The sequence below is a fragment of the Indicator indicator genome, unplaced genomic scaffold, assembly GCF_027791375.1.
Source record: "Indicator indicator isolate 239-I01 unplaced genomic scaffold, UM_Iind_1.1 iindUn_scaffold_61, whole genome shotgun sequence".
Classification (NCBI taxonomy): Eukaryota; Metazoa; Chordata; class Aves; order Piciformes; family Indicatoridae; genus Indicator; species Indicator indicator.
This window is the reverse complement of record NW_026539192.1, coordinates 260,515-274,582: the sequence shown is the minus strand read 5'-3', so window position 1 is coordinate 274,582 and position 14,068 is coordinate 260,515. Positions and strand designations below refer to the sequence as shown.

The following is a 14,068-nucleotide window of genomic DNA, read 5'->3' as shown; positions in this document are numbered from 1 at the left end:
CAGCTGCAATCCTGTGTCCAGTTTGGGGCTCCCCAGGTCAAGAGAGACAGAGAACTGCTGGAGAGAATCCAAGGGAGAGCCAGGAGGATGATTTGGGGACTTGAGCATCTCCCCTGGGAAGAGAGACTGAGAGCCCTGGGGGTGTTCAGTGTGGAGAGGAGAAGGCTGAGAGGGGATCTGATCAATGTGGATAAATACCTGAGCGGTGGGAGGCAAGTGGGAGGGGGCCAGGCTCTTTTGGGTGGTTCACAGTAATGAGCCAAGGAACAACAGGTTCAAACTTGAACAGAGAAGATCTCATCCCAACATGAGGAGAAACTTCTGTACAGTGAGGCACGGGAACAGGCTGCCCAGGGGGGTTGTGGAGTCTCCTTCTCTGGAGGCTTTCAAGCCCCACCTGGATGTATCCTGTGGGGACTACCCGAAGTGATGCTGCTTTGGCCGAGGAGGTTTGGACCTGATGATCTCTTGAGGTCCTTTCCAGCCTCTGCTGTACTGTGATACTGTCACACCGTGATACCAGCCCTTGGCTCCTGGAGGCAAAAGCAGCTCGCAGGGGCTCGGGAGAATCGTGTTGCATCCTGCCCCTGAGCGCAGACCTCAGCGAGTTGTCCCAATCCAATGCTAATTCCATGACTCAGAGCTGCTGGCTTCGGCGGAGGGGAGGAAGGGGCGGGGGGGGGAGCTGCCTCACTCCGTTACTTCCCTGCCTGCAAACAATGCATTTTTCAGCAGCCCCGCCGCAGCCGAGGTGTGTTTGACAAAGGCAAGTCGCTGCAAGGCACCTCCAGCCCTGAGCTCCGGTGCCAAGTTTTCCAAGCAGATAAAAAGAGGAGGCTCCCAGCCTCTCCCATCACAGGGGTTTCTGTCTTCCTTTGCCCTCTGCTCTTTTCCCTGCTGCTCAGCTTTTGTCCACCACCCTTGGGGTTTTTTGGTGTCTAATTTCTTTTTTTTTTTTTCTTCTTCTTCTTTTTTTTTCTTCTGGAGTCCTCTCCTCCTGCTCTTTGCATTTCCCCCCCCACTATGAGTCGGATCTCTTTCAGGTCATCCACTGGAGGAGGCATGAGGGGGTTTAGCTCAGGCTCTGCTATCGTAGGAGGTAGCAGCGGGGCCAGGAGCAGCTTTAGCTCCGTCTCTGTCTCCAGAGTCGGAGGAGGAAGAGCTGGAGGTGGAGGAGGCTTTGGAGCTGGCGGTGGCTTCGGCAGCAGAAGTCTTTATAACCTAGGGGGAAGCAAAAGGATTTCCTACAGCTCGGTTGGTGGAGGGCTGCGGAGCGGAGCCGGTGGTGGATACAGCTTTGGAGGCTTTGGTCTCGGCTATGGTGCTGGAGCTGGAGCTGGCTTTGGCTTAGGAGGAGCTGGTGGCGGTGGAGGCTATGGGCTGGGCAGCGGATTTGGGCTGGGAGGTGCTGGATTTGGGGGCAGAGGTGGCCCTGGGTTCCCTGTGTGCCCTCCGGGGGGGATCCACGAAGTGACTGTGAACCAGAGCCTGCTGGCTCCCCTCAAGCTGGACATCGACCCTGAGATCCAGAAGGTGCGGACGCAGGAGAGGGAGCAGATCAAGACCCTCAACAACAAATTCGCCTCCTTCATCGACAAGGTGAGGGCTGCTGGGGCTTGAGCCTCAAAGCCTTGCGTGGTGGCACTTGCCTGGGGAGCAAAGAGCAGGAAGAAAACCTTCCCTTGGATGCAGGAACTTGCCTGAACCAATCCCACCAGCCAGCAGCGTGGGATGGCTGCAGACCAAGAGCTGCCTCCTGGTTCTTCCTTGCAAGGATGGGTTTGGCAGAGCCTTCTCCTGTTGAATAACTAACCCCCTTCCCCTCCCCAGCCCCTTTGCTGAACAACTAAATCCCTTTCCTCCCTGCAAAGAAGACCCCTGGGGCTGGATGGATCTCCTGCTGGCCAAGCTCTGCTCAGCACAAAGGGATAACCCCCAGTTTGAACCAGTCAGGTGGGCTGGAAAGAGTGGGGTTGGAGAAACCTCTCCAGTTGCCTGCTTGAAAGGGCTTGGTGAACTTCTTCACCTTCTTTTTTGAAGCTTTTTTTTTTTTTTTTTTGAGGAGCTGGTGCCCCAAATGAGGTCCTCCAAGGATCTCCTGACCTTTCCTTCCTGTGCTGAATGACCTCTCCTTTTCCCCTGCCAGCCAGAGCTCTGTGTGTGTGTTCCCCACATGGGCTCCAGCACCTTGTGCTCCGTTTTGTCTCTCCCCCAGGTGCGTTTCTTGGAGCAGCAGAACAAAGTGTTGGAGACCAAGTGGAGCCTCCTCCAAGAGCAAGGTCACACAGTCACCAGGAAGTCCCTTGAGCCTCTTTTTGAAGCCTACATCAACAACCTGAGGAGGCAGCTGGACAGCCTCTTGGGGGAGAGGGGACGCTTGGACTCCGAGCTGAGGAACATGCAGGACATGGTGGAAGACTTTAAGAACAAGTAAGGAATGGAAGCTCTGTGCAGAAGTGGTTAGCAGAGGGGGAGGGCAGTGCAGGTTGGCTTCTGATGCACCTCTGGGCTCTACTCCCAGGCTGCCAGATGAAGGTAGAGAAGCAAAACTTGGGCTCAGGATTCAGCTCTAGGAGCTGCTTTTAGTGCAGAATTCACCCAGCCCTGTGGAGCTGCTGCAGAGTAAGGGAGGTGGTGGTCTGATCCCTCCCAAAATACTGCACCCAGAGGCAGAACAAAGTCACTCCTGAGTGGCCTGGATGTGGTAAAAGAGAGTCAGAAAGGGTTGGGTCGAAGGGAGCTCAAAGCTCAGCCAGCTTCAAGCCCCTGCCATGCCCAGGGACACCTCCCACCAGCCCAGGTTGCTCAGGGCCTCATCCTGCCTGGTCCTGAACACCTCCAGGGAGGAGGCAGCCTCCCTGGGCAGCCTGTGCCAGGCTCTCCCCAGCCTCATTCTCCAGAATTCCTTCCTCCTCTTCATTCTCCAGAATTCCTTCCTCCTCTTCACTCTCCAGAATTCCTTCCTCCTCTCCACTCTCCATCTCCCCTCTCCAAGCTCCAATCCATCTCCCTTCATCCTGCTACTCCCAGCCCTTGTCCCAAGTCCCTCCCCAGCTCTCCTGGAGCCTCTTCAGCTACTTGAAGGCTGCTCTAAGGTCTTCCTGGAGCCTTCTCTTCCAGCCCCAACTCCCTCAGCCTGTCCTTGTAGGATCTTCAACAGCTCCAGGTCCTTCTTGTGTCCTCCTCAAAGCCATTGCCTGTCATCCTGGCACTACAAGCCCTTCCCCAAAGCCCTTCCCCAAAGCCATGAGCTCCCAAATCCCCAGGCTGTCCTTTTGCCAAGGAAGTCTTGGTCTCTCCAGAGGGCTCCAGGCCACCAGTGTGTGCCCAGCCCTGCTCCCATGTGAGATGCTGAGATCTTTGGTCACTGCCAACAAAAACAACGTCCCTGGGGAAGGAACAAATCCCAACCTGAGATAAGGTGTCTAGGGAAGTGGGGATGAGTCATGCCAAGGCCATGTCAGATGGCATCTGCTGACTGTGAGGGATTTTAGGTGGTTTTTGTAGGTGAGGCTGCTTAGATTTCATTGGCCAGGGTCTGGTGAGAGCAACCTCTCCATCCACAACCTCTCCCTCCACAACCTCTCCCTCCACAACCTCTCATCCACAACTTCTCCATCCACAACCTCTCCACTCAGAATCTCTCCATCCACAACCTTTCCCACCACAACCTCTCCATCCACAACATCTCCCACTCCAATCTCTCTATCCATAACCTCTCCCTCCACAACCTCTCCCTCCACAACCTCTCATCCACAACTTCTCCATCCACAACCTCTCCACCCACAACCTCTCCACCCACAACCTCTCCACCCACAACCTCTCCATCCACAACCTCACCATCCACAATCTCTCCACCTACAACCTCTCCCACCACAACATCTCCCACCCCAACCTCTCCACCACAACCTCTCCCTACCACAACCTCTCCAAGATCTCCATATTCAACCAGATCTGGCCAAATGCAAATCTGATCACACCCCTGGAGGCCTGAGCTGTGTCTGTGTGTCAGAGACAGGTTTTGGTGGTGGGGGAGGACATGGGGAGGCAGCACTCAGAGCTGCTGGCAGCAGCTGCTTTGCTGCACCTTGGCTGCATTTCAGACTTGTTGCCTATTCAAGGCCAAGAGGACCAAGTCTGAGTGTTGGAGCTCCTTGTCTGGGGAGGAGGACACTTTGTCTTTCCAGTTGAGTTGGTTCCCAGTCCCCCTGGCTACTTCCCACTTCTTCCTGTGTCCTCCTGGAGATCCATCTGCAGGGATTCCTCTGCCAGCACTGGAGGGACTGGCACAGACCTGCTTTAAGGGCTGGGATTTTGCCTCAAGAGCTGACTTGTTTGGTCTACTTTCTAGCTGAGCCCTGCCCTGCTTATCTGATGAGAAGATGTTGCTCAGAGCTATACAAAGTTCCTCAGAACCCAGGTCTGAGGCTCTTGCCCAACCATGGCTCAGGCAGCACTGACTAATTGGTTGCTTAATTAGCTGCTGCAGTGCCATCATTAGTGAGGAATAAAACCAAATGTCAAACAGTTCCTTTAGTGTGGGGCTGTAGACAGAGCAGCTTCCCTGAGAGCCTTCTGAAGGATTTGGTTTCACTGAGAACCTTCAGAAGGATTTGGTTTCACTGAGAACCTTCTGAAGGATTTGGTTTCACTGAGAACATTCAGAAGGATTTGATTTCACTCAGAACCTTCTGAAGGATTTGGTTTCACTCAGAGCCTTCAGAAGGATTTGGTTTCACTGAGAACCTTCAGAAGGATTTGGTTTCACTCAGAACCTTCAGAAGGATTTGGTTTCACTCAGAGCCTTCAGAAGGATTTGGTTTCACTGAGAACCTTCAGAAGGATTTGATTTCACTCAGAACCTTCTGAAGGATTTGGTTTCACTGAGAACATTCAGAAGGATTTGGTTTCACTCAGAGCCTTCAGAAGGATTTGGTTTCACTGAGAACATTCAGAAGGATTTGGTTTCACTGAGAACCTTCAGAAGGATTTGGTTTCACTGAGAACATTCAGAAGGATTTGGTTTCACTCAGAGCCTTCAGAAGGATTTGGTTTCACTGAGAACATTCAGAAGGATTTGGTTTCACTGAGAACCTTCAGAAGGATTTGGTTTCACTGAGAACATTCAGAAGGATTTGGTTTCACTCAGAGCCTTCAGAAGGATTTGGTTTCCTCACTTTCAAAGGCACTGATTAAACCTCATCCATTTTAGCCAAGGACTCAGCACACCAGGGAGGGTTCAGAGCCAGGAAGCTTCTACTCAGGAGCACAGCTGGGGCTTGGGTGGTCTCACCTCTGCTTCCCACCTTGGCTTTGCTCTTCATTGCCACCCAGACCCTCCTCTCCCTCTCTGACCCTGACAGGTATGAGGATGAGATCAACAGACGCACCGGGGCGGAGAATGAGTTCGTGGTGCTCAAGAAGGTGAGGGAGCTGCCAGAGGAGCTCAGCTGGGGGGCAGCAAAGCTGGGGGGGGGGTGGGCTGGGGGCTGCAGCCTCAGGGGTGGGCAGGATGGGATGCTGCCATGCCCAGGAGTGGGTCAGGCTGGGATGCTGCTATGCCCAGGATTGGGTCAGGTTGTGGTACTGCCATGCCCAGGAGTGGGTCAGGCTGGGATGCTGCTATGCCCAGGATTGGGTCAGGTTGTGGTACTGCCATGCCCAGGAGTGGGTCAGGCTGGGATGCTGCCATGTCCAGGATTGGGTCAGGCTGGGATGCTGCCATGCCCAGGAGTGGGTCAGGCTGGGATGCTGCTATGCCCAGGATTGGGTCAGGCTGGGATGATGCCATGCCCAGGAGTGGGTCAGGCTGGGATGCTGCTATGCCCAGGATTGGGTCAGGCTGGGATGATGCCATGCCCAGGAGTGGGTCAGGCTGGGATGCTGCTATGCCCAGGAGTGGGTCAGGCTGGGATGATGCCATGCCCAGGAGTGGGTCAGGCTGGGATGCTGCCATGTCCAGGATTGGGTCGGGCTGGGATGATGCCATGCCCAGGAGTGGGTCAGGCTGGGATGCTGCTATGCCCAGGATTGGGTCAGGCTGGGATGCTGCTATGCCCAGGATTGGGTCAGGCTGGGATGCTGCCATGCCCAGGATTGGGTCAGGTTGTGGTACTGCCATGCCCAGGAGTGGGTCAGGCTGGGATGCTGCCATGCCCAGGATTGGGTCAGGCTGGGATGCTGCCATGTCCAGGATTGGGTCAGGCTGGGATGCTGCCATGCCCAGGAGTGGGTCAGGCTGGGATGCTGCTATGCCCAGGAGTGGGTCAGGCTGGGATGATGCCATGCCCAGGAGTGGGTCAGGCTGGGATGCTGCTATGCCCAGGATTGGGTCAGGCTGGGATGATGCCATGCCCAGGAGTGGGTCAGGCTGGGATGCTGCTATGCCCAGGAGTGGGTCAGGCTGGGATGATGCCATGCCCAGGAGTGGGTCAGGCTGGGATGCTGCCATGCCCAGGATTGGGTCAGGCTGGGATGCTGCCATGCCCAGGATTGGGTCGGGCTGGGATGCTGCCATGCCTAATAGGCATTTGGGTCCTCTTGAGGCCATCACCTTCTCCATGTCAATGTTTTCTGAGCACAGCTCCTCCAGCTGCCCTCCAACCATTTGTCTTCTTGTGGCTCAGCCCAGCTCTGCCCCTGGTCACATCCCCAGAGCCATCTCTTTGCCCTCTGCTCAAGTTCTGCCTCACAGCAGCTCTCCAACATTTCAAACCCCTCCACTCCTGACCACAGCCTAAGGAGAAGATCTCCAGACCTGGAGGCAGAGAGGTGGTCCCAGGGGGGTTCTGAAGCTCCTTTGGCTTTAGCAGTCTTTGGTTTTCTCTCCTCCAGGATGTGGATGGTGCTTACATGAACAAGGTGGAGCTGCAGGCCAAGGCAGATGGCCTGGCAGATGAAATCAACTTCCTGAGAGCTCTCTACGAGGCGGTAAGGACTGAACCAGACCTCTCCTGCCCTCCCCACCTTGCCATCTTCCACTGCTCCCTGCTGGGCAGCTCTCCGTGCCCTGGAGCTCTGTCTACCAGGCTCAGTGCTCTTACAGCACTAGAAGAGGAGGTGGTCTCTGCCTTCTCACCTTAGAGTGAGGTGGGTTTGAGCTCTTCATGGCTTAGTAGTCATGAGGTCTTGGGTGGCAGGTTGGACTTTGATGATCCTTTGAGGTCTTTTCCAACCTTACTGACTCTGTGATTCTGTAGGGCACAGTCTGAAGCTGCACCAGGGGAGGTTTAGGTTGGAGGTGAGGAGGAAATTCTTCACAGAGAGAGCTGTTAGCCATTGGAATGTGCTGCCCAGGGAGGTGGAGGAGTCACCATCCCTGGAGATGTTCAAGAGGGGATTGGATGTGGCACTTGGTGCCACGGCTTAGTTGTCATGAGGTCTTGGGTGGCAGGTTGGACTTTGATGATCCTTGAGGTCTTTACCAACCTTATTGACTCTGTGATTCTCTATCAAGTGATGGGACAAGAGGAAATGGCCTCAAGCTGCACCAGGAGAGGTTCAGGTTGGCCATGAGGAACAATTTCTGTCCTGTAAGAGTGGTCAGGCACTGGCCCAGGCTGCCCATGGAGGTGGTGGAGTCCCCATCATAGGCTCACAGGATGTTGGAAGGGATCTCTGGAGATCATTAAGTCCAACCCCACTGCCAGAGCAGGACCATCCCTAGAGGTGTTCCAGAACCCTGTGGCCATGGCACTTGGGGCCATGGCTTGGTGCTGCTGGGTTGCTGGTTGGCCTGGATGACCTTGGAGGGCTTTCCCAACCCAAACAATTCCATGGATCTGCAAGACAGGGAAGGGGAGAGAGCTGCAGACAGAGTGAGGAGAAACAGAAGGAATTGGCTCAGCGGAGAGGGCTCCTGAGCCCCCCCTCTGCATGGCCTCCCCCCCAGACACCTCAGCACCACCTCTGAGCCTTTTGCACCTCCTGCAGGAGCTGTCCCAGATGCAGCAGCAAGTGTCTGACACTTCTGTGGTGCTGTCCATGGACAACAACCGAAACCTGGACCTCAACAGCATCATCGCGGAGGTGAAGGCTCAGTACGAGGACATCGCCAACCGCAGCCGGGCGGAGGCTGAGGCTTGGTACCAAAACAAGGTGGGCACCCAGGGTGGGGGCTGGCGCTCCTGGATGCACACTGGGCAATGGCAGGGAAGGGTCACAGCCCTCCCCCAGGGATGTTCATGGACTCTGCCTGCTGCAACAGGCTCAGGCTTGAAGATCTTCAGCAGGGGAGCACTGCTCTTGACTCCCCACCTAGGCCTGCTGGTGAGGCAAGGGGCAGGATCCTCAATGCCCTCACCCTGGGCTCAGGGGGAGCCACTGGGAGGTGTGGTCTTAGACACAGAGTGCTCCTCTTTGCCTTCTCAGATGGAGGTGACAGCCCAGAGGAGCTCCTCTTTGCCTTCTCAGCAGAAGGTGACAGCCCAGAGGAGCTCCTCTTTGCCTTCTCAGCAGAAGGTGACAGCCCAGAGGAGCTCCTCTTCACCTTCTCAGCAGAAGGTGACAGCCCAGAGGAGCTCCTCTTTGCCTTCTCAGCAGAAGGTGACAGCCTAGAGGAGCTCCTCTTCACCTTCTCAGCAGAAGGTGACAACCCAGAGGAGCTCCTCTTCACCTTCTCAGCAGAAGGTGACAACCCAGAGGTGCTCCTCTTTGCCTTCTCAGCAGAAGGTGACAGCCTAGAGGAGCTCTCTGCAATGCCCCAGCTGCATGCATTGTGCCTGGAGGTGTTCCAGAACCCTCTGGCCGTGGCTCTTGGGGCCATGGCTTAATGGCCATGGTGGTGTTGGGTTGAAGGTTGGGCTGGGTGATCTCAGAGGGCTTTTCCAACCCAACCAATACCATGACTCCAGTAACTCAGGGGCAAACTCTGCTCTTCCTCAGGGGGACACTTGTCCTCTACCCTTAACTTGTATTCAAAGCTTGCTCTGAGCCCTGTGGGTGCCTGACCAATGCTCTCTCCACCTTCAATCTGTTAGAGGGTAGGAGAGCTCTGCAGAAGGATCTTGCCAGGCTGGTCAGATGGGCAGAGCCCAAGGGCTTGATGTTTAACAAGTCTGAGTGCCAGGTTCTACACATTGGCCACAGCAACCCCAGGCAGAGTTGGGACAGTCAGAGTGGCTGGAGAGCAGCCAGGCAGAGAGGGACCTGGGGGTGCTGGTTGAGAGCAGCTGGACATGAGCCAGCAGTGTGCCCAGGTGGCCAAGGAGGCCAATGGCATCCTGGCCTGCATCAGGAAAAAGTGTGGCCAGCAGGAGCAGGGAACTCATCCTGCCCTGTGCTCAGCACTGGTGAGGCCACACCTGGGGTGCTGTGTCCAGTTCTGGGCTCCTCAGATCACAAAAGAGGTTGAGATGCTGGAAGGTGGCCAGAGAAGGGCAACAAAGCTGGGGAGGAGTCTGGGGCACAAGGCTGGGGAGGGGGCTGAGGAACAAGGCTGGGAAGGGGTCTGAGGTACAAGGATGGGGAAGGGTCTGAGGCACAAGGCTGGGGAGGGGGCTGGGACACAAGGCTGGGGGCTGGGGCACAAGGCTGGGGAGGGGGCTGGGGCACAAGGCTGGGGAGGGGGCTGGGACACAAGGCTGGGGAGGGGTCTGAGGCACAAGGCTGGGGAGGGGGCTGGGACACAAGGCTGGGGAGGGGTCTGAGGCACAGCCCTGTGAGGAGCAGCTGAGGGAGCTGGGGGTGTTCAGCCTGGAGAAGAGGAGGCTGGGGGGAGACCTTCTGGCTCTCAACAACTCCCTGCAGGGAGGCTGCAGCCAGGTGGGGCTTGGCCTCTCCTCCCAGGCAAGCAGTGCAGAAGAGAGGACACAGCCTGGAGCTGGGCAGAGGGGGAAGTTTAGGCTTGGTCTTAGCAAGGAGCTCTTCCCAGACTGAGAGATTGGCCTTGGGATGGGCTGCAAAGGGTTGGGGGGGGGGGGGGGTGTCGAGGGTCAGGAGGGGTTGGGGTCAGCATCCCTGGAGGTGTTTCCGAGCAGCCTGGCCGAGGCTCTCAGCCGATCGGTTGGCGTTGGGCGATCGGTGTGGACTCGACGAGCTCAGAGGTCTCTGGTGGATCGATTGATTGATTGATTCTGTGATTGGTTCCCCCTCCCCTCTCCCCTCTCCCGGGGCAGTATGAGGAGCTGCAGGTGTCAGCGGGGCGGCACGGCGATGATCTGCGCAACACCAAGATGGAGATCTCGGAGATCAACCGCGTGGTGCAGAGGCTGCGCAACGAGATTGAGAGCGTCAAGAAGCAGGTGGGAGGCAAGGAAGGAGGCAGGGAGGGAGGCGGAGCCTGCTCAGCTGGGCTGCTGGGAGGTGGCCCTGGGTCTTGGCAGGGGGGTTGGAACCCAATGAGCCTTGAGGTCCCTTCCAATGTATCCAGAGAAGGGCCAGGAGGAGGAGCGCAGGGCTGGAGCTGCTCTCACAGGTTGGACTTTGATGGTCCTTGAGGTCTTTTCCAACCTTATTGAGTCTGTGCTATGGAGACAGACTGAGAGGGTTGGGGTTGGACAGTCTGGAGAGGAGAAGGCTCCCAGGGGATCTTATTGTGGTCTTCCACGATCTGAAGGGGACTACAGGAAAGCTGGAAAGGGACTTTTGAGGGTGTCAGGGAGGGATAGGACCAGGGGGGGATGGATCCAAACTGGAAGTGGGGAGATTGAGATTGGATGTTAGGAAGAAGTTCTTCCCCAGGAGGGTGGTGAGAGCCTGGCACAGGTTGCCCAGGGAGGTGGTGGTGGAAGCCTCATCCCTGGAGGTGTTCAAGGCCAGGCTGGAGGTGGCTGTGAGCAACCTGCTGTGGGGTGAGGTGTCCCTGGGCATGGCAGGGGGTTGGAACTGGAAGATCCTTGGGGTCCCTTCCAACCCTGACAGTTCTAGAGGTGTTTGCCTTCCATCTGAGGGAGTTCAACCCTCCTGCCTACTGCTGAGCTCAACCATTTGCATCCAATTTCAGCCCAGGGCTCCTGGCTTGTTCTCTGGGTCAGTCCCAGAGCAGGAAGAGCCCAACCTAGGAGGAGGCTTCTGAGCTTGAAGGGCTTAGAAGGAGGCTTCTGAGCTTGAAGGGCTTGGAAGGGAACTTATAAGCTTGAAAGATTTGGAAGGGAATTTCTAAGCTTGAAGGACCTAGAAGGAGATTTCTAAGCCTGAAGGACCAAGAATGAAACTTCTAAGCTTGAAAGATGGCAAGGGGTTGGAGCTGGATGGTCCTTGAGGTCCCTTCCAGCCCTGACAATTCTCTGATTCTTTGATTCTCAGGACATGGAAGCTCTTTGTCAGTTTTATTTTTCAATTTTCTGTGGTGGAGGTTTATTGTTTGATGCCATCTGAGCTCTGTGTTAAACCCCTGGCATCAGCAGGTGGTGGTGGTCAGGCCTGGCACAAAGAGCCAACTCCTGGCATCAGCAGGTGGTGGTGGTCAGCATGGCACAAAGAGCCAGCTCCTGGCATCAGAAAGCCAAGTTTTGTCCCAAGGCTTGGCCACCTCTGCCTCTGCCCACCAGAGAAGGTGCCCCCAGTGCCAGGCCATGCTGTGAGAGCTGCTTTCTTGCTGGGGAAGCAGGCTGTGAGCTGCTAGGTCACCTCAGCTGAGGTGTGTGGCACAGCAAGGAGCTGGAGATGTCTCTGCTTTCCTTGGGCACCTTCCTACTGGCCCCTTCAGGAGCTCTTGGTGCCACACTGGAAGCCACCAGCCAGGTTCTGCCACAGCATAGCAATGCTCAGGAGGGCACTTTGGGGTTGCCCAAGCTGAGCAATGATCTCTTCCCCTTGCCTTCAGTGTGCCAACCTCCAAGCAGCCATCGCTGAGGCCGAGGAGCGCGGGGAGCTGGCCCTCAAGGATGCCAAGGCCAAGCTGGCAGAGCTGGAGGATGCCCTGCAGAAGGCCAAGGCTGACCTGGCCAGGCAGCTGAGGGAGTACCAGGAGCTGATGAACGTCAAGCTGGCCCTGGACATCGAGATTGCAACCTACAGGAAGCTGCTGGAGGGAGAGGAGAGCAGGTGAGGACAAGCTGCTGGAGCTGCTGCGTGCTCAGAGGGAGAGCTCAGCACCAGGGGCTGGAGCACCAAGGGAGGTGGGACAAGGGCAGGGGGAGGGTTGGTCTGTAGGAAAAGGTTCATTTCTCCAGCTCTTGGCACCTAGAAAGTGAGCAGCTCCCTTTCACCTGTGACAGAGACACAGCCCAGCAGAGGACAGCCTCTAGTGAAGGCCACAGAAGTCCAAGCAGATGGTCCCAGGGCTGACATTGCCTCTTGGCTGTGCTTTGGCACTGCTGCCATGGAATCAGGGAGTGGGTTTGGGTTGGAAGGGAGCTCAAAGCTCAGCCAGCTCCAAGCCCTTGCCATGCCCAGGGACACCTCTCACCAGCCCAGCTTGCTCAGGGCCTCATCCAGCCTGGCCTTGAGCACCTCCAGGGAGGAGGCAGCCACAGCCTCCCCTGGGCAGCCTGTGCCAGGCTCTCCCCAGCCTCACTCAAAAGAATTTCTTCCTCCTCTCCACTCTCCATCTCCCCTCTCCCAGCTCCAATCCATCTCCCTTCATCCTGCTACTCCCAGCCCTTGTCCCAAGTCCCTCCCCAGCTCTCTTGGAGGCTCTTCAGCTCCTGGAAGCTGCTCTGAGGTCTCCCTGCAGCCTTCTCGTCCAGCCCCAACTCCCTCAGCCTATTCTTGTAGCATCTCCAACAGTTTCATAGATTCATAGAATGGTTCCAGGTCCTTCCTGTGCTGGGGGCAGCCCCAGAGCTGAGGCAGTGCTGCAGGTGAGGTCTGAGCAGAGCAGAGCAGAGGGCAGAATCCCCTCCCTGTGCTGCTCTCTGCCTTCTGCTGCTGCAGCCCAGCTCAGGTTGGCTTCTGAGCTGCCACTGACCATTGCTGGCTCCTGGGCACTGTGCCCTCAACTGCCACCCCCAAGCCCTTCCTCTCAAGGCTGCTCTCAAGTCTTTCTCCACCCAGCCTGGATTTGTGCTCGGGATTGCCCTGACCCAGCGGCAGGAACCTTGCACCTTCTCCCTGCTTTGGCCTCACGCTTTCCTTTCCCTCCCCCAACAGACTCGCTGGAGAAGGAGTCGGAGCCGTCAGCGTCTGTGAGTATCTCTCCCACCCCTTTCCCCCCCCCCTTTCCCCCCCCCTTTTTCCCCCCCCCCTTTTTCCCACCTTTTTTTCCCACCCCTGCTCATTGCCCCCTCCCCACCGGGGGCGATGCTGCAGGACTTCCCCCTCCCAGCTTCGGGGGAGCCTAAAGCAGCTTCTTGCTGTGTCTCCTTCCCGCAGCCGTGGTCAGCAGCTCCAGCGGGATGAGCTACGGCGGCGGCATGGGCATGGGCATGGGCGGGGGGCTCGGCATGGGAGGGGGCGGCGGCGGCGGCGGCTACAGCCTGAGCAGCGGCGGCGGCTTCGGCGGCGGCAGTGGCGGCGGCTTCGGTGGGAGCTCGGCGTTCGGCGGGGGGCTCAGCTACGGAGGAGGCAGCAGCACCGCCTTCAGCTCCGGGAGCAGCCGAGGGGTCAGCTCCAGCACGGGAGGCAGCGTGAGGATCGTTTCCAAGACCACCACCAGCAAAAAGACCATCAGATAAAGCGGGGGTGGGGGGCGTCCCCCGCTCCCTCGCCCGCTGCCTGCCTCCCCCGAGGCGAGCGCTGCCCTGCGGTGTACATAAGCTGCGCTTTGAGCTTCTCCTCCTGCTGCCCCCCCTGCGAAGGGCAGGCAGGACCCCACTGCAAGAATCTGGAGCGCCTTTGGCTAAAGCAGAGGTTGTAACAGGGTCGTGGCCAGGGCTTTGGAGGGGACCCTGGGGGTGGCCCTCTGCCAGCGCGGTCCTTGCTCTCTGAAGCATGGTCTTGGTCTTCCTTGGTCGTCTTTGCTGCCCCCTGGGAGTCAGGCGTTGAGAGAGGAGTGGAAGCACTTCCCTCAACGGGGTGGGGAGGGGGGCAGTCACCTCGGTCCCACGGATTGGCTCTCAGTCGTGGAGGGGACAGCCTGCTGAGACCAGTCCTGGGGTCTCAGCAACGAAAACAGCTCCAAGATGCCCCCAAAAGCCTCTGCCCACAGCACTGTGTTACAACCTCCCAAACGTTTGGATTGCAACCA

General features: G+C 57.2%; 1 protein-coding gene across 1 annotated transcript; it reads left to right on the top strand.

Moving 5' to 3' along the window:
- The first annotated feature begins 1,023 nt into the window (after positions 1 to 1,023).
- On the top strand, positions 1,024 to 13,556 carry LOC128980062 (keratin, type II cytoskeletal 6A-like). Its single transcript, XM_054398502.1, has 9 exons — positions 1,024 to 1,599; positions 2,216 to 2,430; positions 5,364 to 5,424; positions 6,835 to 6,930; positions 7,933 to 8,097; positions 10,116 to 10,241; positions 11,765 to 11,985; positions 13,033 to 13,067; positions 13,255 to 13,556. The coding sequence occupies exons 1-9, from the start codon at positions 1,024 to 1,026 to the stop codon at positions 13,554 to 13,556; spliced, it is 1,797 nt and encodes a 598-aa protein (XP_054254477.1).
- The last annotated feature ends 512 nt before the right edge of the window (positions 13,557 to 14,068 follow it).